Source organism: Ranitomeya variabilis, chromosome 2, assembly GCF_051348905.1.
Source record: "Ranitomeya variabilis isolate aRanVar5 chromosome 2, aRanVar5.hap1, whole genome shotgun sequence".
Classification (NCBI taxonomy): Eukaryota; Metazoa; Chordata; class Amphibia; order Anura; family Dendrobatidae; genus Ranitomeya; species Ranitomeya variabilis.
In genome coordinates this window covers 482,952,317-482,977,729 of record NC_135233.1, presented here as the reverse complement: position 1 = coordinate 482,977,729, position 25,413 = coordinate 482,952,317, and the positions used below count along the sequence as shown (strand labels likewise).

The 25,413-nt window shown below is 45.2% G+C and overlaps 1 protein-coding gene across 1 annotated transcript in view; it reads left to right on the top strand.

Moving 5' to 3' along the window:
• The window catches only part of LOC143806868 (mucin-2-like), a 373,557-nt gene that overhangs the window by 26,469 nt on the left and 321,675 nt on the right, over window positions 1-25,413 (top strand). Inside the window, exon 3 of the mRNA XM_077287848.1 lies at window positions 1,434-1,692. Coding sequence (XP_077143963.1) covers window positions 1,434-1,692 — 259 coding nt within the window. The remainder of the gene's footprint in view (window positions 1-1,433; window positions 1,693-25,413) is intronic.

Here is a 25,413-nt window from a genome sequence, read left to right as displayed (position 1 = left end):
TGATCAAAAGGATTTAAGAGATAGGACTTAGCTACTGCTTATGTGTGATGTAGAAATGTCTCTGGTCCAGTCAGAAAAGGTTTATCAAGTTTAAAAATTCTGGAGGACTCCAAACAAAACAAAAACAGCCTTTTCTATGAAAAAGGTGCAAAAGAAAATGAACAGTTCCTACCACAGGATGGGCACACCCGTTCGTTTACAGGTCTTGCAGAGTCTAAACAACCTTAGACTCCTTCCCTTCTCCCATACAAAGACAGCACTGAATAGTCCCATCAAAACCTGGAATGGAGGTTTGAGAGTGGCCAGTCCCACCCTGCTCTTCTTTTTGCTCCTAAAATCTGGACCAAAAAATCTGTGCCCATTAAAAAACCCTCTCAGTCGCTGCTGTAGCCTTCGTCCTTGAGAACTACATCACCGAGTCTAGCCACCTCCATGACACATACCTTCCTTCCAGGAATTTTCCAGCTGCTTCCCTTCAGTAACCATTGCACAGGACACATTTGGTGGATATTATGGAAAAAAATAGTATGCAACAGGCAAAAAGTAGACAGGCTTTGTACAACAAGAAAAAAAAAAGAGCATGAACCGCACCTCAAAGAATCATACGTTGATCTAAAGCCGCTAGGCAAAAATTTATATTACTGAACATGAGGTTTTCAGTTTAACATTTTGATCAGACTGTATGAAGCCCACTGCCACTTCACGGCAAACCTCGTAGTGGGTCCTACCGCCCTAACGGAGCGGAGCCATGCGCCAACCACCGCCACAGCGGCAATGCACCAACAGGGCGGACGGCCTGTTGCCCCACAGCACCCATGCTGCAAGACTGAGCCCCCATGACTCCAGACCGCGCCGCCCCACCAGCACAAAGCCACGGCAACAATGGCCGCCACACAGCACCAGCACCAAAATGAAAGGAGCACTTAGTGGGCAGTGGGCTTCATACAGTCTGATCAGAATGTTAAACTGAAAACCTCATGTTCAGTAATATAAATTTTTGCCTAGCGGCTTTAGATCAACGTATGATTTTTGGAGGTGCGGTTCATGCTCTTTTTTTTCTTGTTGTACAAAAAAGTAGACAGGAACATGTATTTTTTTATATTATGTTATTTAAGAGCTTCTAATGTTTTGTCTGATTCAACATAGAAAAGTGTGATCCAACAAAGAAAATTATTCTTATTTTTTGGAAAAAAAGTGATCTTTGTTTCCAAAGAGCAGAATAAACAAAAATGATAATAATCCATCTCATGATGGACCTTTTTGTCAAGGTGTCTTCTCTTTTACCAAACAACATATTGCATTATTTTTTGTCCATGCAGACACAGCCTTAACATTACATAGTGCTTGTTTTTGTTTTATTCTATGCATCATTTGTGTTATAACCATTTTGTCATAAGTTATACATTAATTCAGTTCTGTTTGTTTTAATACAGTTATAAAACCTAAACAAAGTGGAGTGTGCAGCACCTGGGGAAACTTCCATTTCCGGACTTTTGATGGGGAAATTTATCGTTTTCCTGGAATATGCAACTATCTTTTTGCTTCACACTGTGGGAGACACTACGAAGACTTTAATATTCAAATTCAGCAGGCATGGAATAGACAACTGCCAACCATCTTTCAATTATCTGTAAAGATCAACGAACTTCTCATAGAAGTCACTGACCATATTCCCACGATTCAAGGGAAAATGTGAGCATTGCATTACTTTGTTTTCATTTATAAAGTTACTTTTTACACTTTTGTTAGTTAATGACAAAATTATGCTTTGTACCTTTTAATTTCTTACTTCTGCCTCCCTTTTATAGTTTTGCTAAATATGTCTTTCCTCTTCATGATTCTAGTGGGGCCAGTCCTCTTCTTTTCTATGCATTCTTTTTTTCACCTTTATGTCATGTGCTTTCCTACCTCTACACTCTTCTTCTGACAACCTTATATAATGTTATTAACAAATTTCCTGTTAGGGCTAGCGGAACGCACCGAGTAAATATAGATGTTTATTATTATTGATGCGTTCGCAGTCCGGGGTCCACCGTGCAGGGGGACCTGCTGCTAGTAAATGGTGGCACTATTTGGCGGTATAGACTAACTCTGTTACTTCACAGAGTAGCCGTGAAAGCAAAGCACTGCGCCCTGTTATACTACACAGGAGCACAGGCTGACTGCCCAACAGAGAGCAGTCAGTGGTCATGCATGCACACAATCTCCTCACCAGAGGTGCCGGTATTCTAAGGGCTTATTTCAGCCGGGTCCCTGAATACACTCAACACACAATCTCCTCACCGGAGGTGCTGGTATTCTAGGGGCTTATTTCAGCCGGGTCACTGAATACAATCTTACATGACCACACTGGCACAAAGCACATAATTTAGAAAGATACTAGCGCATGGCCGTGCGGACATGCACACCTTTTATAGCTGCAGCAACTACAGGACCTTCCAAAAAAGGACCAATGGGAGGCTGCCACAGAACTTGAGCAAATTCAGGACCTTCCTAGAGTACCAATGGGAATAGCTGCAGTACCTGAGCATGTGACCCTTGATCTCCAATGAGAGATCTTACCCAGGGCATGCTCAGAAGGGGAAAAGTAGGACTTAGTCCCAAAGACGTCTGCTCGCCGCTGACCAGTACTGGCTATAATGGCAGAAGCTGGAAAGGCAGCAGTAACCCTTCGCACAGTGTCAGACTGAGCATGAAGCTAGGACCGACGCCTCTGCTGAGCAGGCTCCACTGTGGCAGGAGAAGAATGGGAGACCGCAGCGGAGATGGCTCGAGATTCCCCCTGTGCAGAGGCAGGAACTCGACCCCTAACATTTCCCCTCTCAAATTTTATTAACAGGAAATAAATTTGCATTTAATCGCCCAAAAAATTTGTATACCATGGTATGTAAAAGTTTGGCACCCCCAGTCAAAATTACCATATCATTGTGAACAGTTAAGAAAATTGAAGATAAAATCATCTCTACATCTATTTGAGGCAAATATATGTATACTAGACTGTGGCCCGATTCTAATGCATCGGGTATTCTAGAATATGCATGTCCCCGTAGTATATGGACAATGATGATTCCAGAATTCGCGGCAGACTGTGCCCGTCGCTGATTGGTCGAGGCAACCTTTATGACATCATCGTCGCCATGGCAACCATTTTGACATCTACGTCGATACTGTGCCCGTCGCTGATTGGTTGAGGCCTGGCGGCAGACTGTGCCCGTCGCTGATTGGTCAAGGCAACCTTTATGACATCATGGTCGCCATGCTGTGCCCTGGCGGCCTCGACCAATCAGAGACGCGGGATTTCCAGGACAGACAGACAGAAAGACAGACAGACAGACAGTGTATATATATATATATATATATATATATATATATATATATATACTAGACTGTGGCCCGATTCTAATGCATCGGGTATTCTAGAATATGCATGTCCCCGTAGTATATGGACAATGATGATTCCAGAATTCGCGGCAGACTGCCCATCACTGATTGGTCGAGGCAACCTTTATGACATCATCGTCGCCATGGCAACCATTATGACATCTACGTCAATACTGTGTCCGTCGCTGATTGGTCGAGGCGAATTCGCGGCAGACTGTGCCCGTCGCTGATTGGTCGAGGCAACCTTTATGACATCATCGTCGCCATGGCAACCATTATGACATCTACGTCGATACTGTGCCCGTCGCTGATTGGTCGAGGACTGGCCAATCAGAGATGCGGGATTTCCATTATGACATCATCGTTGCCATGCTGTGCCCGTCGCTGATTGGTCGACCAATCAGAGACGCGGGATTTCCAGGACAGACAGACAGACAGACAGACAGACAGACAGACGGAAAAACCCTTAGACAATTATATATATAGATATATATATAGTGTCATATTTTACATTGTAAAAATTACAAAACTTTTTCAACAAGGCCATATTTGTGCAAGTGTCTCTGAAGAGTACAACAATGTATACCACTACAGAGTCTAGTAAATTTTTCTGAAAGTCTTTTTCAGTCAAGTGGGGATTCCAATTTGCCTCTCTAGCAGCTCTCACTGAAATTTTGCTTGGTCTTACAGACCTTATCTTGACCTCCACTGTTCCTGTTAACTGCCATTTCTAAATTACATTTTGAACTGAGGAAAGGTCAACTTGAAAATGCTTTACTATCTTCCTGTAGCCTTGTTTTGCTTTCTGGGCCTCCACCATTGTCATTTTCAGGATGCTAGGCAGCTGCTTAGAAAAAACAATGGGTGCTTCTTTTTGACACGAGGTTAGAGGAGGCTGGGTTTTCATAAAGTTGGGAATTTTGCATAACCTTGCCTTTCCTAACAATGATAGTGATCAAGCCATGACAGTAATAGGCTAATTAAGGTCTGAAACCTTGGTCAAAGTTATCTGAGTACACACATCTCCAATGGTGCCCAAACTTTTGCATTAGCCCATTTTCCTTTTTGTAATTTTTAAAATGTAAAAGATGACAATATATTTTTTTTCCTAAAATATGAAGGAAATATGTCACCTTTATACTTATGCCTTTTAGAGACCATTTCATCATCAACACTTGCTTAACTGTTCACAATAACAGTAATTTTGACCAGGGATGTTCAAACTTTTACATGCCACTGTAATACTTTGAATTCTCCCTAAAGTCTCTTGCACTCAATTGAGCTCTCTAATGCAAACACAGCTTTTTTATGCCAATTGATTTCAATCTATCTGGCTTGGAGAAAATGTTTGGTAACAGGTGGCAACCAGTAGCTTATTTAACTTTTAAGCAATCCAAACTTTAACCCTTTAGGTAAGGAGATGGGTAAATTACTTTGAAACTAAATTCTTTATTGTTTCTCATCTAGGAGTGAAGATTTTTCTCTTTTTGAGAGCCAGAATTGGATTTCAAATCACAAAATTGTTTTGCAATTAGAAAGGCTTCATTTTAAACCATCCAAAAAGTATCCCCTTTTTTAGAGATACAAAAGAGTAGTGCTATTTTCTAAGTGAAAAAGCTATGACTTGTTGTCACTAAGCATTTAAAAATTAGCACTAATTTGGGAACTGTCTTTTGTTTGTGTTCCCTCAAGAAAGTACATTTCCCAGCATAAGTAGTACTGTCTAGCACTATAATGCTCTCAGTGTACTCACTGAGAGCATTATTTTTTCAACTGGCTAACAAGGTACCAAATCTCTTTTTTTCTTTTGTGTAGCACTACAAAAAACAGTAGGCAGACAGGAGATCAATTGCTTTTACATAGCCATCATTAGGGTTGAGCGACTTTTACTTTTTCAGGATCGAGTCGGGTTTCGCGAAACCCGACTTTGTCAAAAGTCGGGTCGGGTGAAATCGGCCGATTACTGCGAAAAGTCGGGGATCCGACCGAAACACAAAACCCAATGCAAGTCAATGGAGAATCAAAGTCGGCAGTGAGTGGAGGACAGGAAAACACCAACAGAGCCCATTTTAATGCCAAAAACATCAATTCTTGTTACTTAAGGTTAATTTACCTTATAATAATAGTTAGCCATTGAAAATTTGGGGGTCATTTGGCAACAGTTGTGGGGGGAGTAGGGCTGGCTCAAGTTTTTTGTGGGCCCAGGAAACGGGGACTACATCACGGCGGTGGAGCAGGGAGAGGTAAGTATTTCAACGTTGCAAATGCTGTGATCCTGAGCAAGCAGGGGGGGCACACTCGTTCGCATTGCCACTGGCACAGGGCCCCTCAAAGTACGGCATTGTGATTGACGGCGGGGGAGCCTCCCACCGGCAGAGACACTTTTGCGTACTATGAGGGGCCCTGTGCCAGTGACGTCACCAATGAGTAGGGTTGAGCGAAACGGGTCGATCATTTTCAAAAGTCGCCGACTTTTGGCTAAGTCGGCGTCTCATGAAACCCGATCCGACCCCTGTGCTTGTCGGCCATGCGGTACGCGACTTTCGCGCCAAAGTCGCGTTTCAATGACGCGAAAAGCGCCATTTCTCAGCCAATGAAGGTGAACGCAGAGTGTGGGCAGCGTGATGACATAGATCCTGGTCCCCACCATCTTAGAGAAGGGCATTGCAGTGATTGGCTTGCTGTCTGCGGCGTCACAGGGGCTATAAAGGGGCGTTCCCGCCGACCGCCATCTTACTGCTGCTGATCTGAGCTTAGGGAGAGGTTGCTGCCGCTTCGTCAGAAGCAGGGAGAGCGTTAGGCAGGGTCCACTAACCACCAAACCGCTTGTGCTGCAGCGATTTCCACTGTCCAACACCACCTTCGGTGTGCAGGGACTGTGGAAGCTATTTTTTTTTTTTTTTCCCCTCAGCGCTGTAGCTCATTGGGCTGCCCTAGAAGGCTCCGTGATAGCTGTATTGCTGTGTGTACGCCACTGTGGAAACCAACTGCTTTTTTCAAAGCACATATCCTCTTGTTCCTTCCTTTCTGCACAGCTATCTTTTTTGTTTGTCCACACTTTTTATTTAATTTGTGCATCAGTCCACTCCTATTGCTGCCTGCCATACCTGGCTTACATTACTGCAGGGAGATAGTAATTGTAGGACAGTTTTTTTTTTTTTTTTTTTTTTTTGTGGGAGATTAAGATTGGCATTTCTGCTACAGTGCCATCCCTGTGTGTGCCATCTCTCACTGAGTGGGCCATAGAAAGCCTATTTATTTTTTCCGTGATTTGTGTTCTAAAATCTACCTCAACACAAAAACACTACATCAATCAGTGGGAGAAAAATATTGGCCTCAGTCAGGGCTTGTGTGCCACTGCTGTGTGTGCTATCTCTCATTCAGTGGGCTATAGCAAGCCTATTTTTTTTTTTTTTTTTTAATATTATTTGGTTTCTAAAGTCTCCCTGAAAAAAAAAAAAAACCTAAAAAAACAGTGGGAGAGTAATATTGCCCTTTCAGCTTGTGTGCCAGTCTTGACTCCTGGGTGTGCCACCTCTCTCCCTCTCATTCAGTGGGCCATAGAAAGCCTATTTATTTTTTTTAAAAAATATTATTGGGTTTCTAAAGTCTCCCTGAAAAAACAAAAAATACATAAAAAAACAGTGGGAGAGTAATATTGCCCTTTCAGCTTGTGTGCCAGTCTTGACTCCTGGGTGTGCCACCTCTCTCCCTTTCATTCAGTGGGCCATAGAAAGCCTATTTATTTTTTCCGTGATTTGTGTTCTAAATTCTACCTCAACACAAAAACACTACATCAATCAGTGGGAGAAAAATATTGGCCTCAGTCAGGGCTTGTGTGCCACTGCTGTGTGTGCTATCTCTCATTCAGTGGGCTATAGCAAGCCTATTTTTTTTTTTTTTTTTTTTTTTTTAATATTATTTGGTTTCTAAAGTCTCCCTGAAAAAAAAAAAAAAACCTAAAAAAACAGTGGGAGAGTAATATTGCCCTTTCAGCTTGTGTGCCAGTCTTGACTCCTGGGTGTGCCACCTCTCTCCCTCTCATTCAGTGGGCCATAGAAAGCCTATTTATTTTTTTTTTTTAATATTATTTGGTTTCTAATTCTCCCTGAAAAAAAAAAAAAAACCTAAAAAAACAGTGGGAGAATAATATTGCCCTTTCAGCTTGTGTGCCAGTCTTGACTCCTGGGTGTGCCACCTCTCTCCCTCTCATTCAGCGGGCCATAGAAAGCCTATTTATTTTTTTTTAAAAATATTATTGGGTTTCTAAAGTCTCCCTGAAAAAACAAAAAATACATAAAAAAACAGTGGGAGAGTAATATTGCCCTTTCAGCTTGTGTGCCAGTCTTGACTCCTGGGTGTGCCACCTCTCTCCCTTTCATTCAGTGGGCCATAGAAAGCCTATTTATTTTTTTTTTTAAATATTATTGGGTTTCTAAAGTCTCCCTGAAAAAAAAAAAAAAACCTAAAAAAACAGTGGGAGAGTAATATTGCCCTTTCAGCTTGTGTGCCAGTCTTGACTCCTGGGTGTGCCACCTCTCTCCCTCTCATTCAGTGGGCCATAGAAAGCCTATTTATTTTTTTTTTAAAATATTATTGGGTTTCTAAAGTCTCCCTGAAAAAAAAAAAAAAAACCTAAAAAAACAGTGGGAGAGTAATATTGCCCTTTCAGCTTGTGTGCCAGTCTTGACTCCTGGGTGTGCCACCTCTCTCCCTCTCATTCAGTGGGCCATAGAAAGCCTATTTATTTTTTTTTTTAAATATTATTGGGTTTCTAAAGTCTCCCTGAAAAAACAAAAAATACATAAAAAAACAGTGGGAGAGTAATATTGCCCTTTCAGCTTGTGTGCCAGTCTTGACTCCTGGGTGTGCCACCTCTCTCCCTTTCATTCAGTGGGCCATAGAAAGCCTATTTATTTTTTCCGTGATTTGTGTTCTAAATTCTACCTCAACACAAAAACACTACATCAATCAGTGGGAGAAAAATATTGGCCTCAGTCAGGGCTTGTGTGCCACTGCTGTGTGTGCTATCTCTCATTCAGTGGGCTATAGCAAGCCTATTTTTTTTTTTTTTTTTTTTTTTTTAATATTATTTGGTTTCTAAAGTCTCCCTGAAAAAAAAAAAAAAACCTAAAAAAACAGTGGGAGAGTAATATTGCCCTTTCAGCTTGTGTGCCAGTCTTGACTCCTGGGTGTGCCACCTCTCTCCCTCTCATTCAGTGGGCCATAGAAAGCCTATTTATTTTTTTTTTTTAATATTATTTGGTTTCTAATTCTCCCTGAAAAAAAAAAAAAAACCTAAAAAAACAGTGGGAGAATAATATTGCCCTTTCAGCTTGTGTGCCAGTCTTGACTCCTGGGTGTGCCACCTCTCTCCCTCTCATTCAGCGGGCCATAGAAAGCCTATTTATTTTTTTTTAAAAATATTATTGGGTTTCTAAAGTCTCCCTGAAAAAACAAAAAATACATAAAAAAACAGTGGGAGAGTAATATTGCCCTTTCAGCTTGTGTGCCAGTCTTGACTCCTGGGTGTGCCACCTCTCTCCCTTTCATTCAGTGGGCCATAGAAAGCCTATTTATTTTTTTTTTTAAATATTATTGGGTTTCTAAAGTCTCCCTGAAAAAAAAAAAAAAACCTAAAAAAACAGTGGGAGAGTAATATTGCCCTTTCAGCTTGTGTGCCAGTCTTGACTCCTGGGTGTGCCACCTCTCTCCCTCTCATTCAGTGGGCCATAGAAAGCCTATTTATTTTTTTTTTAAAATATTATTGGGTTTCTAAAGTCTCCCTGAAAAAAAAAAAAAAAACCTAAAAAAACAGTGGGAGAGTAATATTGCCCTTTCAGCTTGTGTGCCAGTCTTGACTCCTGGGTGTGCCACCTCTCTCCCTCTCATTCAGTGGGCCATAGAAAGCCTATTTATTTTTTTTTTTAAATATTATTGGGTTTCTAAAGTCTCCCTGAAAAAACAAAAAATACATAAAAAAACAGTGGGAGAGTAATATTGCCCTTTCAGCTTGTGTGCCAGTCTTGACTCCTGGGTGTGCCACCTCTCTCCCTTTCATTCAGTGGGCCATAGAAAGCCTATTTATTTTTTCCGTGATTTGTGTTCTAAATTCTACCTCAACACAAAAACACTACATCAATCAGTGGGAGAAAAATATTGGCCTCAGTCAGGGCTTGTGTGCCACTGCTGTGTGTGCTATCTCTCATTCAGTGGGCTATAGCAAGCCTATTTTTTTTTTTTTTTTTTTTTATATTATTTGGTTTCTAAAGTCTCCCTGAAAAAAAAAAAAAAACCTAAAAAAACAGTGGGAGAGTAATATTGCCCTTTCAGCTTGTGTGCCAGTCTTGACTCCTGGGTGTGCCACCTCTCTCCCTCTCATTCAGTGGGCCATAGAAAGCCTATTTATTTTTTTTTTTAAATATTATTGGGTTTCTAAAGTCTCCCTGAAAAAACAAAAAAAACCTAAAAAAACAGTGGGAGAGTAATATTGCCCTTTCAGCTTGTGTGCCAGTCTTGACTCCTGGGTGTGCCACCTCTCTCCCTCTCATTCAGTGGGCCATAGAAAGCCTATTTATTTTTTTTTTTAAATATTATTGGGTTTCTAAAGTCTCCCTGAAAAAACAAAAAATACATAAAAAAACAGTGGGAGAGTAATATTGCCCTTTCAGCTTGTGTGCCAGTCTTGACTCCTGGGTGTGCCACCTCTCTCCCTTTCATTCAGTGGGCCATAGAAAGCCTATTTATTTTTTTTTTAAAATATTATTGGGTTTCTAAAGTCTCCCTGAAAAAAAAAAAAAAACCTAAAAAAACAGTGGGAGAGTAATATTGCCCTTTCAGCTTGTGTGCCAGTCTTGACTCCTGGGTGTGCCACCTCTCTCCCTCTCATTCAGTGGGCCATAGAAAGCCTATTTATTTTTTTTTTAAAATATTATTGGGTTTCTAAAGTCTCCCTGAAAAAACAAAAAATACATAAAAAAACAGTGGGAGAGTAATATTGCCCTCTCAGCTTGTGTGCCAGTCTTGACTCCTGGGTGTGCCACCTCTCTCTCTCTAATTGTGGGCCATAGAAAGCCTTTTTTTTTTTTTTTTTTAATATTATTTGGTTTCTAAAGTCTCCCTGAGAAAAAAAAAAAAATAAATTAGGTGGGAGATTAATATTGACATTAGTGCTTGAGTGACAGTCCTGCGTGTGTGTCATCTCTGTGATTTTGTGCCACAGAAAACAGAGTGTGTAACATTGTGCCTGATTTTCCTTGTGGTCTCACCAACCTGTTAAGGGATATTGAAATCATACTGAAGTTATAGCTCACCGTGTAAGTTGTTTGACAGCAACAAATAAAGTTACTTTGGTTAAGATTTTAAAACAATGAGGAAGTCTGGTGCAAGAGGTCGTCGTGGGCGTTCATTGTCAGCTGGTAATGATGGTAGTGGTAGAGGAGCATCAGGTGGTCGTGGGGATAAAAATATTCCACCTAAGTCTGGAGCTGTGGAGCCAGTTTCGTCGTCAGGCTACACAAGGCCTCGAACGCTCTCTTTTCTGGGAGTAGGAAAACCGCTTTTAAAGGCGGAGCAGCAACAGCAAGTTTTGGCTTACATTGCAGACTCAGCCTCTAGCTCTTTTGCCTCCTCTTCCGAAACTGGTAAATGTAAAAGCAGCGCGTCGCTTGTGGATGTTCACGGTCAGGGACAAGTCGCTTCCTTGTCCTCCTCAGCAAAAACTACAACAAGAGAGAAGGATGCAGCAGGCGACACAACGGGTCACTCCATGGAGCTCTTTACACATACCGTCCCTGGCTTAGAAAGTGAAACATTTAACAGGCCATGCCCATTACAAGTATATTCTGACATGGAGTGCACTGATGCACAGCCACAGCCAGAGTACTATGCTGCTCCTTTGACTCAGACCACCACATTGCCCTCTCAGGGTACAGATCCACAATCAGACCCTGATGAGACTATGTTGCCCCGCCACGAACGCTATACCACCGACCGACACAGTGACACAGACGAAGTTGCACACGAGCTCGAAGAGGAGGTAATAGATGACCCAGTTATTGACCCCGATTGGCAGCCATTGGGGGAACAGGGTGCAGGCGGCAGTAGTTCAGAAGCGGAGGTGGAGGAGGGGCCGCAGCAGGCATCAACATCGCAACAGGTTACATCTGCCGGGCCCGTATCTGGCCCAAAACGCGTGTCAAAGCCAAAACCTGTTGGAGCACAGCGTTGCCATCCGGTTAAAGCTCAGTCTGCAATCCCTGAAAAGGGATCCGAGTCTAGGAAGAGTGCAGTCTGGCATTTTTTTAAACAACATCCAACTGATCAGCGCAAAGTCATCTGTCAAAAATGTTCAACTAGCTTAAGCAGAGGTCAGAATCTGAAAAGTCTAAATACTAGTTGCATGCATAGACACTTAACCACCATGCATTTTCAAGCCTGGACTAACTACCAAACGTCCCTCAAGGTTGTAGCACCCTCGGCCAATGAAGCTAGTCAGCAACGCAACATCCCTTCCGTCACTGTAAGGCCACCATTTTCCGCACCACAGGCAGTATCTGTGCAGGTTTCTTTGCCAGCCAAAAGCAGTCAGGGTCAGGGAATCACCAGTTTTGTAGGAGGAAATATTGCATCTAGGGCACCGGCGGAAACAATACCGTCTCCAACCGTCTCTCAGTCTGCCATGTACACCGGCACACCCGAAAGTTCCACGATCTCCAGCTCTCCAGTCCAGCTCACCCTACATGAGACTCTGGTTAGAAAAAGGAAGTACTTATCCTCGCATCCGCGTACACAGGGTTTTAACGCCCACATAGCTAGACTAATCTCGTTAGAGATGATGCCCTACCGGTTAGTTGAAAGCGAAGCTTTCAAAGCCCTGATGGAGTACGCTGAACCACGATACGAGCTACCCAGTCGACACTTTTTTTCCAGAAAAGCCATCCCAGCCCTGCACCAGCATGTTAAACAGCGCATCGTCCATGCACTCAGGCAATCTGTGAGTACAAAGGTGCACCTGACTACAGATGCATGGACCAGTAGGCATGGCCAGGGACGTTATGTGTCCATCACGGCACACTGGGTGAATGTGGTGGATGCAGGGTCCACAGGCGACATCAATTTAGGGACAGTTGTGCCTAGCCCACGGTCTAGGAAACAGTTGGCTGTAGGCGTTCGCACCCCCTCCTCCTCCTCCTCCTCGTCCTCCTGCAGAAGCTACAGCTCTTCCACAGAACGCAGTCTGCCAACCACTCCATCGGCAGATGACACTGTTGCACACCAGTTGTCCCATTATGGGCCAGCTACTGCCAAGCGTCAGCAGGCTGTATTGGCTATGAAGTGCTTGGGCGACAATAGACACACCGCGGAAGTTCTGTCCGAGTTCTTGCAACAAGAAACGCAGTCGTGGCTGGGCACAGTAGATCTTGAGGCAGGCAAGGTAGTGAGTGATAACGGAAGGAATTTCATGGCTGCCATCTCCCTTTCCCAACTGAAACACATTCCTTGCCTGGCTCACACCTTAAACCTGGTGGTGCAGTGCTTATTGAAAACTTATCCTGGGTTCTCCGACCTGCTCCTCAAAGTGCGTGCACTTTGCTCACATATCCGACGTTCGCCTGTACACGCCAGCCGTATGCAGACCTATCAGCGGTCTTTGAACCTTCCCCAGCATCGCCTAATCATAGACGTTGCAACAAGGTGGAACTCAACACTGCACATGCTTCAGAGACTGTGCGAACAGAGGCGTGCTGTTATTTATTTGTGGGAGGATACACGGGCAGGCAGTAGGATGGCAGACATGGAGTTGTCAGGTGTGCAGTGGTCTAAGATACAAGACATGTGTCAAGTCCTTCAGTGCTTTGAGGAATGCACACGGCTGGTTAGTGCAGACAACGCCGTAATAAGCATGAGCATCCCCCTAATGCGTCTGCTGATGCAAAGTTTGACGCACATAAAGGAGCAGGCGTCTGCACCAGAGGAAGAGGAAAGCCTTGATGACAGTCAGCCATTGTCTGGTCAGGGCAGTGTACAGGACGAGGTAGCGGGCGAAGAGGAGGTGGAGGACGAGGAGGATGATGGGGATGAGTATATTTTTAATGCCGAACCTTTCCCGGGGGCACAGGAATTTGGTTGCGTGTCACGGCCGGGTTCTGGTTTTTTGAGGGACACAAGTGACGTAGATTTGCCTGCAACTGCCCCTCAACCAATCACAACCGGAGATTTGACAACTGGAACTTTGGCCCACATGGCGGATTATGCCTTACGTATCCTAAAAAGGGACACACGCATTACGAAAATGATGAACGATGACGATTACTGGTTGGCCTGCCTCCTTGATCCACGCTATAAAGGCAAATTGCAAAATATTATGCCACATGAGAACTTGGAACTAATATTAGCAACCAAACAATCAACTCTTGTTGACCGTTTGCTTCAGGCATTCCCAGCACACAGCGCACGTGATCGTTCTCACACGAGCTCCAGGGGGCAGCAGACTAGGAGTGTTAGGGGTGCACACATCAGAAGTGGCATTGGACAGAGGGGTTTTCTGACCAGGTTGTGGAGTGATTTTGCTATGACCGCAGACAGGACAGGTACTGCTGCATCAATTGAAAGTGACAGGAGACAACATTTGTCCAGTATGGTTACTAACTATTTTTCATCCCTTATCGATGTTCTCCCTCAACCGTCATTCCCATTTGATTACTGGGCCTCCAAATTAGACACCTGGCCAGAATTGGCAGAATATGCATTGCAGGAGCTTGCTTGCCCGGCAGCAAGTGTCCTATCAGAAAGAGTATTCAGTGCTGCAGGTTCAATATTAACCGAAAAAAGGACTCGTCTGGCTACCCAAAATGTTGACGATCTAACATTCATTAAAATGAACCACAACTGGATTTCGAAATCTTTTGCCCCACCTTGCCCGGCCGACACCTAGCTTTCCTATGAAAAGCTCTTGCCTGTGAATTACTTTTCTAATGTCTAATTTGCTGCAGCTGATTGTACAGCATACGACATGTTTACACCTCCCTAAATGGCAAAACTCCCCACACGGGGCCGTGGTATCGCGACTTGGCGCAAGCACCCGTGAGACTGCTGTTTGTCTGAAGAGGTGGGTGTGCTCGCTTTTGGTTGACGGCATTGCTACTGGGTCCCTCATAGTACAATGTAGTGTCTCTGGCGGTGGTGGTGCGCACCCAACGTCAGACACACCGTTGTAACATGAGGGGCCCTGGGGCGGTCCCGCCGGCCTCAAGAGAGTTCCCCCCTACCCCAGCTCAAAATGTGCTCTACCACGTGCAAAATTATGTCGCACAGCTCCACCAATCTTTAGTCTATTCGCTGACATCATTCAATGTCTGGCACTGACAATACAAATTTGTAGACATCTATGATGCAACTTAAAGTAGTCTGTGTCTGTGTCCTATATTGGCACCATTAAATAGTTACTGCCAAATTACTATGTCAGAAACTCAGTAGATGAGCCCACCCCTGTACCTAAGTATGCCACCTTTTTTTTTTGTTTTGGTTGTTTTGCGAGACATTAACATCTATTTATATTTTGGGAGTACTGGGACAGACACTCCTTGCACTACTCCTCCACTCACCACCAAGCTGCCTGTGTATCCATGTAACCGCTGTAAAACTGCCATGAGCCTATTGTTTGTTATTTTAGGCCTTTGATAGCCTGTCTGCGGCCCCTACTTGCAATACTCCTCCACTGACCACCAAGCTGCCTGCCCGTGTATCCATGTAACCGCTGTGAAACTGCCATGAGCCTATTGTTTGTTATTTTAGGCCTTTGATAGCCTGTCTGCGGTCCCTACTTTAAATACTCCTCCACTGACCAGACCACTGCTGCCCGTGTACCCCTGGAACCAATTATAAAGTGCCTACAGCCAGCCCATTTTTTTATGTTAGGCCTTTGAAGCCTGTCTGCGGTCCCTACTTGCAATACTCCTCCACTGACCACAATGCTGCCTGGAGTGCCTGCCTGTGTATCCATGTAACCGATGTAAAACTGCCATGACTGCCTACTGTTTGTTATTTTAGGCCTTTGATAGCCTGTCTGCAGCCCCTACTTGCAATACTCCTCCACTGACCACCAAGCTGCCTGCCCGTGTATCCATGTAACCGCTGTGAAACTGCCATGAGCCTATTGTTTGTTATGTTAGGCCTTTGATAGCCTGTCTGCGGTCCCTACTTTAAATACTCCTCCACTGACCAGACCACTGCTGCCCGTGTACCCCTGGAACCAATTATAAAGTGCCTACAGCCAGCCCATTTTCTTATGTTAGGCCTTTGAAGCCTGTCTGCGGTCCCTACTTTAAATACTCCTCCACTGACCACCAAGCTGCCTGCCCGTGTATCCATGTAACCGCTGTAAAACTGCCATGAGCCTATTGTTTGTTATTTTAGGCCTTTGATAGCCTGTCTGCGGCCCCTACTTGCAATACTCCTCCACTGACCACCAAGCTGCCTGCCCGTGTATCCATGTAACCGCTGTGAAACTGCCATGAGCCTATTGTTTGTTATGTTAGGCCTTTGATAGCCTGTCTGCGGCCCCTACTTGCAATACTCCTCCACTGACCACAATGCTGCCTGGAGTGCCTGCCTGTGTATCCATGTAACCGATGTAAAACTGCCATGACTGCCTACTGTTTGTTATTTTAGGCCTTTGATAGCCTGTCTGCAGCCCCTACTTGCAATACTCCTCCACTGACCACACCAATGCTGCCCGTGTACCCCTGGAACCTATTTAAAAGTTCATAGAGCCTAGTTATATATTTTATTTACTATTAATAAGGCCATGATGGACTACGCTGTACCACGCTACAAGCTAACCAGTCGACACTTCTTTTGCGAGAAAAGCCATCCCAACCCTCCACCAGCATGTAGAAGACCGCATTGTCCATGCACTCTGGCAATCTGTGAGTACAAAGGTGCACCTGACAACAGACGCATGGACCTGTAGGCATGGCCACGGAAGATTACGTGTCCATTACGGCGCAATGGGTTAATGTGGTGGATGCATGGTCCACAGGGGACAGCCTACTAAGTCTGTCTGCAGTCCCTAATTCAAATTGTCCTCCACTGTCTAAATCGGAACTTCCACCTTCTGGCTTTCGGCCTATAGTATCAGAAATTAAACTGCATTTGGCCTTCAACTTTGGTTAGGGCCTACTAACGGCTTCTGCCCCTCCCTGGTGTTGCCCTCAACTAAATAAAGCTGAGCTTCAACCTTCCGGCTCTCATTATGTGGTTTAAAAAAAAAAAATGGTGGTTAGGGCCTACTAACGGCTTCTGCCCCTCCCTGGTGTTGCCCTCAACTAAATAAAGCTGAGCTTCAACCTTCCGGCTCTCATTATGTGGTTTAAAAAAAAAAAATGGTGGTTAGGGCCTACTAACGGCTTCTGCCCCTCCCTGGTGTTGCCCTCAACTAAATAAAGCTGAGCTTCAACCTTCTGCTCCAAATTACCATTTTGAAAAATGCAATAGGCTTTTCAGGCCTACAAAAGGTGTCTGTCTGTGTGCCCCTCCCTGGTGTTGTCCTCAACTAAATAAAGCTGAGCTTCAACCTTCCGGCTCTCATTATGTGGTTTTAAAAAAAAAAATGGTGGTTAGGGCCTACTAACGGCTTCTGCCCCTCCCTGGTGTTGTCCTCAACTAAATAAAGCTGAGCTTCAACCTTCCGGCTCTCATTATGTGGTTTTAAAAAAAAAAATGGTGGTTAGGGCCTACTAACGGCTTCTGCCCCTCCCTGGTGTTGTCCTCAACTAAATAAAGCTGAGCTTCAACCTTCCGGCTCTCATTAAGTGGTTTTAAAAAAAAAATGGTGGTTAGGGCCTACTAACGGCTTCTGCCCCTCCCTGGTGTTGTCCTCAACTAAATAAAGCTGAGCTTCAACCTTCCGGCTCTCATTAAGTGGTTTTAAAAAAAAAAAAAATGGTGGTTAGGGCCTACTAACGGCTTCTGCCCCTCCCTGGTGTTGCCCTCAACTAAATAAAGCTGAGCTTCAACCTTCTGCTCCAAATTACCATTTTAAAAAATGCAATAGGCTTTTCCGGCCTACTAAAGGTGTCTGCCCCTCCCTGGTGTTGTCCTCAACTGAACAAAGCTGAGCTTCCACATTCTGGCTTTCGCCCTATACTATCAGATATTAAACTGCATTTGGCCTACTAGTGTGGTTAGGCCCTTGAAACAGTGTCTGCTGCTCTTGGGTTTGCTACTCCACTGAACAAAGCAATGCCGCCTGTTTAGTCCTGTTACCAATTTTGAACTGCATGTAGCCTACTTTATTCTTTGGCCCTATATCTGTTTCCTCCTCATCCTGCCCATTGCCCAGCCACTGCTAAATGAGTCTGCTGGTACATTGACCTAGACCACTACATTCCCCTTGTACTCTACACAGCCAGAATCTGTCCCTGCTGAAAGTAAGGTTCCCCTTCCCGCATGTTATACCACCTTACACAGGGACAAAGAGGAAGGTGCAGATGAAAGTGCAGGTTCCTTCATCAGGTGGGGGGGCATACTCGTTGGCGACGTCACTGGCACAGGGCCCCTCAGAGTACGCAAAAGTGTCGCTGCTGGTGGGAGGCGCCCCCGCCATGCAAACACACCGCCGTACTTTGAGGGGCCCTGTGCCAGTGGCAATGCGAACGAGTGGGCCCCCCCCCTGCTTGCTCAGGATCACAGCACTTGCAACTTTTAAATACTTACCTTTCCCTGCAACACCGCCGTGACGTAGTCCGCATTTCCTGGGCCCACGAAAAACTTGAGCCAGCCCTACTCCCCCCACAACTTTCACCCAATTCCCTATGCCCAACTATTATTATACAGTTAATTAAGATTGGCAAGCTTCAGAAACAAGAATGGATGTTTTTGGCATTAAAATGGGCACTGTAGGTGTTTTCCTGGCCTCCACTCACTGCCGACTATGCTTCCCCATTGACTTGCATTGGGTTTCGTGTTTCGGTCGATCCCCGACTTTTAGCGATAATCGGCCGACTGCACTCGACTCGACTCTGGACAAAATCGGGTTTCCCAAAACCCTACTCGATCTTAAAAAAATGAAAGTCGCTCAACCCTACCAATGAGTATGCCCCCCCACCTGTTGAAGGAACCTGCACTTTCAACTGCACCTTCCTCTTTGTCCCCATGTAAGGTGGTATAGTATTCGGGAAGGGGAACCTGAGTTTCAGCAGGGTCAGATTCAGGCTGTGTAGAGTGCAAGGGGAATGTAGTGGTCTGTGTCAATGTACCAGCAGACTCATCTAGCAATGGCTGGGCAATGGGCAGGACTGAGGAGGAAACACAGATATAGGCCCAAAATAAAAAAGGTAGGCTAAAAGCTGTTAAAAATTGGTAACAGGAGTAAACAGGTGGCATTGGTTTGTTCAGTGGAGGAGAACAACAATCAGCAGCAGACACCGTTAGTAGGCCCAACCAAACAAGTAGGCCAAATGCAGTTTCATATTCTAAATATAGGCCGAAAGCCTGAAGATTGAAGCTCAGCTTTGTGTAGTAGAGAAAAACAAGAGGCAGCAGCAGACAACGTTACTAGGCCCAAACCAAGAACTAGGCCAAATGTAGTTTCATATTGTTGTTACAGGCCAAAAGCCTGAAGCTTCAAGCTCAGCTTTGTTTAGTAGAGGAAAACAAGAGGTGGCAGCAGACAATGTTACTAGGCCCAACCCATCAAGTAGGCCAAATGCAGTTTAATATAAAAAATATTTAAACGAAAGCCTGAAGATTGAAGCGCAAGAAAAATAAACCAGGAGAACACCAAGGAGCGGCAGACACCGTTAGTAGGCCCCAACCCAACAAGTAGGCCAAATGCAGTTTAATATTTGAAACGGGACAACAGTTGAAGTTCAGCTTTGTTCAGTGAAGGAAAAAAAAAAAGCAGCGGCAGACACCGTTATTACGCCCAAATAATAAAGACAGTGGTAGTAGGCGCAAAGTATTAAATGAAGGCCAGGGCCCCTGTATATTTTAACTATCATCTATCATTTCAAATAATTCGTATTGGCAGTGCCATTTAAGGTTTTAACACAGACTACACAGTGGTGGAGCTGGGAGAGGTAGTATTGCAAGTGGTAGAGCACTGTTCAAGCTGCGGGGGGAACACTCTCTCGTGGGCGGCGGTACTGGCACAGGGCCCCTCATATTACGACGGTGTAATATGAGTTGTGGTGCAGTGTCTCCCCCCAAAAAATGAGGAAGTCTGGTGGAAGAGGCCATGGGCGGGGGTTGCCAGCTGGTACTGATGTTGCTGGTGGTGCTGCATCTCGTGGTGGTGGCAAAAGCACAGTAGCACCTAAGGCTGCAGGTGTTCAGCCTGCGTCGTCTGGCTACACAAGGCCTCGAAGGCTCCCTTACCTGGGAGTAGGAAAACAGCTTTTAAAGCCGGAGAAGCAGGAAAAAGTGTTGTCTTTCCTTGCTGACTCACTCTCTAGCTCTTTTGCCTCCTCTTCCCAAAGTTCTAAATGTAAGAGCAGCCAGTCGTCATTGGATACTCCCGGTCAGGAAAAAGACATTTCCTTGTGTCCTTCTCCCAAACAAAAGTGAAGGATGCATCAGGCGACACTACAGGTTACTCCATGGAGCTCTTTACACATAACGTGCCTGGGTTAGAAAGGGAAATTGTACACTGCCAATTACAAGAAGAATCCGACATGGAGTGCACTGATGCACAGCCACAGCTAGATTGTGATGCTGTTCCATTGACTCTGATCACTACATTGCCCTCGCAGTTTACTGAGCCAGAATGTGACCCTGATGAGACTATGGTGCCCTGTCCCGAACGCTATAGCACCTTACACGGTGACACTGAGGAAGGTGCACATGACATTGAGGAGGAGGTGATAGATGACCCAGTTGTTGACCCATATTGGCAGCCATTGGGGGAAGAGGGTGCCACTGCCACTAGCTCAGAAGCGGAGGAGGATGATCCGCAGCAGCCATCTACATTGCAACAGCTGTCATCTGGCAGGCCCGTATCAGGCCAAAAATGTTTGCGAAAAACAAAAACAGTTTTAGGAGAGCGTGGCCATTCAGTGAAAGTAGCACAGCGCACAATGCCTGAAAAGGTTTTCGATAGTAGGAAGAGTGTAGTGTAGCAATTTTTTAACCAAGATCAGAATGATCAGTCAAAAGTTATCTGTAAGAATTGCTCAAAGACCTTTAGCAGAAAGAAGAATCTTCAAAATTTAAATACAACGTGCATGCTTAGACATTTAACCAGCATGCACTTGCAAGCCTGGACTAACTACCAAACATCCCTTACCGTTGGTGCACCTGCTCGGAATGAAGGTAGTTAGCAATGCTACATTGCTTCCCTCACTGTAAGTCCACCGGTTAGGACACCACCAGCAGCAAATGTGGAGGTATCGTCGTAAGGCCAAAGCAGTCAGGGAATCACAAGGTTATTGGTAGGAAAGACTGTATGTAGGCCAACAACAAGAATACCATAACAAACTCTCTCTCAATCCGCCATGTCCACCACCACCACCGCTAGTTCCACCATATGCAGCTCTCCAGTCAAGCTCACCCTACAAGAGACTCTCGTTAGGAAAAGAAAGTACTCATCCTCTCATCCGCGTACACAGGATTTGAACGCCCACATTGCTATACTAATCTCATTACAGATGATGCCCTACCGTTTGGTTGAAAGCGAAGCTTTCAAAGACCTGATGGCCCACGCAGTACCAAGCTATGACCTACCCACTCGCCACTTCTTTGTGAGAAAAGCCATCCCAGCCCTCCACCAGCATGTCAAAGACCGCATTGTCCATGCCTTGAGGCAATCAGTCAGTGGAAAGGTGCACCTCACAACAGATGCATGGACCAGTAGGCATGGCCGGGGACATTACGTGTCCATCACGGCGCACTGGGTTAATGTGTAGGATGCAGGGTCCACAGGGGGCAGCCATAGTGGGACAGTTCAGCCTATCCCACAGTCTAAGGAAACAGTTGGCATAAGGTGTTCGCCACTCCTCCTCCTCCTCATCCAGAAGCGAAAGCTCGTGCACAGAGCACAGTCGCCCTACCACTCCATTTGCAGCTGCCAGTGTTGCACACGGGGTGGCCCATTATCGAACAGCTAGGTGTAAGCGTCAGCAGGCTGTGTTTCAAATGAAGTGTTTGGTTGACAACAGACACACTGCGGAAGTACTGGACTGGTGGAGTACTTGCAGCAACAAAGTCAGTCATGGCTGGGCAGTGTACATCTTGAGGCAGGCAAGGTATTCAGTGATAACGGAAGGAATTTTATGGCTGCCATAGCCTTTCAGAACTGAAACACAAATCTTGCCTGGCTCACACCTTTAACCTGGTGGTGCAGAGCTTCCTCAAAAATTATCCAAAGTTACCAGCCCTGCTCTTGATGGTGCAAAGACTTTGCTCGCACATCTGCCGGATGCCCATACACTCCAGCCGTATGCTGAACCATCAGCGATCGCTGAATCTTCCCCAGCACCGCCTAATAATCGACGTTGTAACAAGGTGGAACTCCACACTGCACATGATTCAGAGGCTGTGCGAATAGAGGCGTGCTGTAATTAATTTGTGGGAGGATACACGGGCAGGCACTTGGATGGCAGACATGGAGTTGTCTGGTGTGCAGTGGTCGATGCCATCATAAGCATTAACATCCCACTCTGCTGATGCAAAGTTTGACGCACATTAAGTAGCACGCGTCTGCAGCCGAGGAGGAGGGAAGCCTTGATGACAGTCAGCCATTGTCTGCTCAGGGAACTGTCCAGGACGAATTGGCGGACAAAGAGGATGAGGAGGAGGATGATGGGGATGAATATGTATGGGAGGAGGATGATTTTCAGGTGGCAATAGAAACTGGTGGCATTGCAAGGTCTGGTACAGGTTTATTGCGGGACACTTGTGATGTTGATTTGCAAGAAAAAGGTCCTCAACCCAGCAGAAACAGTTAATTGACACCTGGAACATTGGCCCACATGGCTGAGTATGCCTTGCGTATCCTAAAAAGGGACCCCCGCATTGTTAAAATGATGACCGATGACGACAACTGGTTGGCCTGCCTCATGGATACAAGATATAAAGGAAAACTGCAAAATATCATGCCACATGAGAACCTAGGTCAAATATTGGCTACCAAACAAGCAACTCTTGTAGACCGTTTGGTTCAGGCATTCCCAGCACACAGCGGCGGTGATGGTTCTCACACGAGCTGCAGGGGGCAACATGGTAGAGGTGCTAGAGGTGCAGAAATCCGAAGTGGCGTTGGACAGAGGGGTTTTATGACAAGGTTGTGGAATGATTTCGCAATGACCGCTGACACGACAGGGACAGCTGCATCGATTCAAAGTGACAGGAGACAGCATTTGTCCAGTATGGTTACAAACTACTTTTCCGCCCTTATCGATGTTCTCCCTCACAGGTCATTCCCCTTTGATTACTGGGCATCTAAACTAGACACCTGGCCTGAATTGCCAGAATATGGATTACAGGACCTCGATTTCCCTGCTGTCAGTGTGCTTTCAGAAAGAGTGTTCAGTGCTGCTGGTTCAATACTGACCGAAAAAAGGACACGTCTGGCTACCAAAAATGTTGATTAGCTAACCTTCATTTAAATTAACCAATCATGGATTTCACATTCTTTTGCCCCACCTTCCCCTGCTGACACGAAGCTTGCCTGAAAGATGACTTGCTTTTGGGGGGAGACACTGAACCCCAACTCTGGCCCTGTGGTATAACACAACACTATGAACGTGGCAGAAACTGGCTGCCTGATATACGACGCACTAGCAGTACAGCTGAATATACACTGTGTGAGAATTTGAATCTCCATTTTTTGGGGGGAGACACTGAACCCTAACTCTGGCCCTGTGGTATAACACAACACTATGAACGTGGCTGAAACTGGCTGCCTGATATATGACACACTAGCAGTACTGCAGAATATAAACTGTGTGAGAAATACTATCTCACTTTTGGGGGGAGACACTGAACCACAACTCTGGCCCAGTGGTATAACACAACACTATGAACCTGGCAGAAAGTGGCTGCCTGATATGTGACACACTAGCAGTACTGCAGAATATAAACTGTGTGAGAAATACTATCTCACTTTTGAGGGGAGACACTGAACCACAACTCTGGCCCAGTGGTATAACACAACACTATGAACGTGGCAGAAAGTGGCTGCCTGATATATGACACACTAGCAGTACTGCAGAATATAAACTGTGTGAGAAATACTATCTCTCTTTTGAGGGGAGACACTGAACCACAACTCTGGCCCAGTGGTATAACACAACACTATGAACGTGGCAGAAAGTGGCTGCCTGATATATGACACACTAGCAGTACTGCAGAATATAAACTGTGTGAGAAATACTATCTCTCTTTTGAGGGGAGACACTGAACCACAACTCTGGCCCAGTGGTATAACACAACACTATGAACGTGGCAGAAAGTGGCTGCCTGATATATGACACACTAGCAGTACTGCAGAATATAAACTGTGTGAGAAATACTATCTCTCTTTTGAGGGGAGACACTGAACCACAACTCTGGCCCAGTGGTATAACACAACACTATGAACGTGGCAGAAAGTGGCTGCCTGATATATGACACACTAGCAGTACTGCAGAATATAAACTGTGTGAGAAATACTATCTCTCTTTTGGGGGGAGACACTGAACCACAGCTCTGGCCCAGTGGTATAACACAACACTATGAACATGGCAGAAAGTGGCTGCCTGATATATGACACACTAGCAGTACTGCAGAATATAAACTGTGTGAGAATTACTATCTCACTTTTGGGGGGAGAAACTGAACCACAACTCTGGCACAGTGGTATAACACAACACTATGAACGTGGCAGAAAGTGGCTGTAATTATTATTAAAAAAAATAATAAAAAAAAAAAAAATACTGCAATAACACGCTCCCTAGTCCCTACAATGATCTCAGGACAAGTATGGCAGCAATAAAAAGGACTTCGGAAGAAAAAACTGTGGACAAATAAACAAGACAGGTAACTGTGCAGAAAGGAGCAACAGGATTTTTGCTTTGAAAAAAGCAATTGGTTTGCACAGCACCGTGCACACAGCTATGCAGGTGCTGCACTAAAATACGACCTCCACTGTCCCTGCACAAAAAGGTGGTGTGGGACAGTGAAAATCGCTCCAGCACAAGCGGTTTGGGGGTTTATATTTCCTCCCTAACTCTGTCCCTGCTTCTGACTAACTGCAGCAAACTCTCCCTATGCTCAGATCGGCAGAAGTAAGATGGTGGTCGGCGTGCACGCCCCTTTATAGCCCCTGTGACGCCGCAGACAGCAAGCCAATCACTGCCATGCCCTTGTCTAAGATGGTGGGGACAGAGACCTATGTCATCACGCTGCTCACACTCTGCGTCCTCCTTCATTGGATGAAAAACGGCGGTAACAGCGTCATACGAAACACAACTTTGGCGCTCTGATCGTGTACCGCATGGCCGATCCCACACTAGGATCGGTTCGGGTTTCATGAAACCCGACTTTGCCTAAAAGTCGGCGATTTTTGAAAATGACCGATCCGTTTCGCTCAACCCTAGTCATCTTACTAGAGACTGTTATTCCTTACATTTCACTAATATTTACTTGTCCATGAATTTGTAAAGGGTTATGTAATCCACAATCCTAAACCTCTTTAAGAAAATATCACAAAACCTGCATCTTGACTTTATTTTCTTTAACCCCTTCCCGACCTGTGACACAGCGCATGCGTCATGAAAGTCGGTGCCAATCCGACCTGTGACGCATATGCTGTGTCACAGAATGATCGCGTCCCTGCAGATCGGGTGAAAGGGTTAACTCCAATTTCACCCGATCTGCAGGGACAGGTGGAGTGGTACTTTAGCCCAGGGGGGGTGGCTTTGCCCCCACATAGCTACAATCGCTCTGATTGGCTGTTGAAAGTGCAACAGCCAATCAGAGCAATTTGTAATATTTCACCTATGAAAAGTGGTGAAATATTACAATCCAGCCATGGCCGATGCTGCAATATCA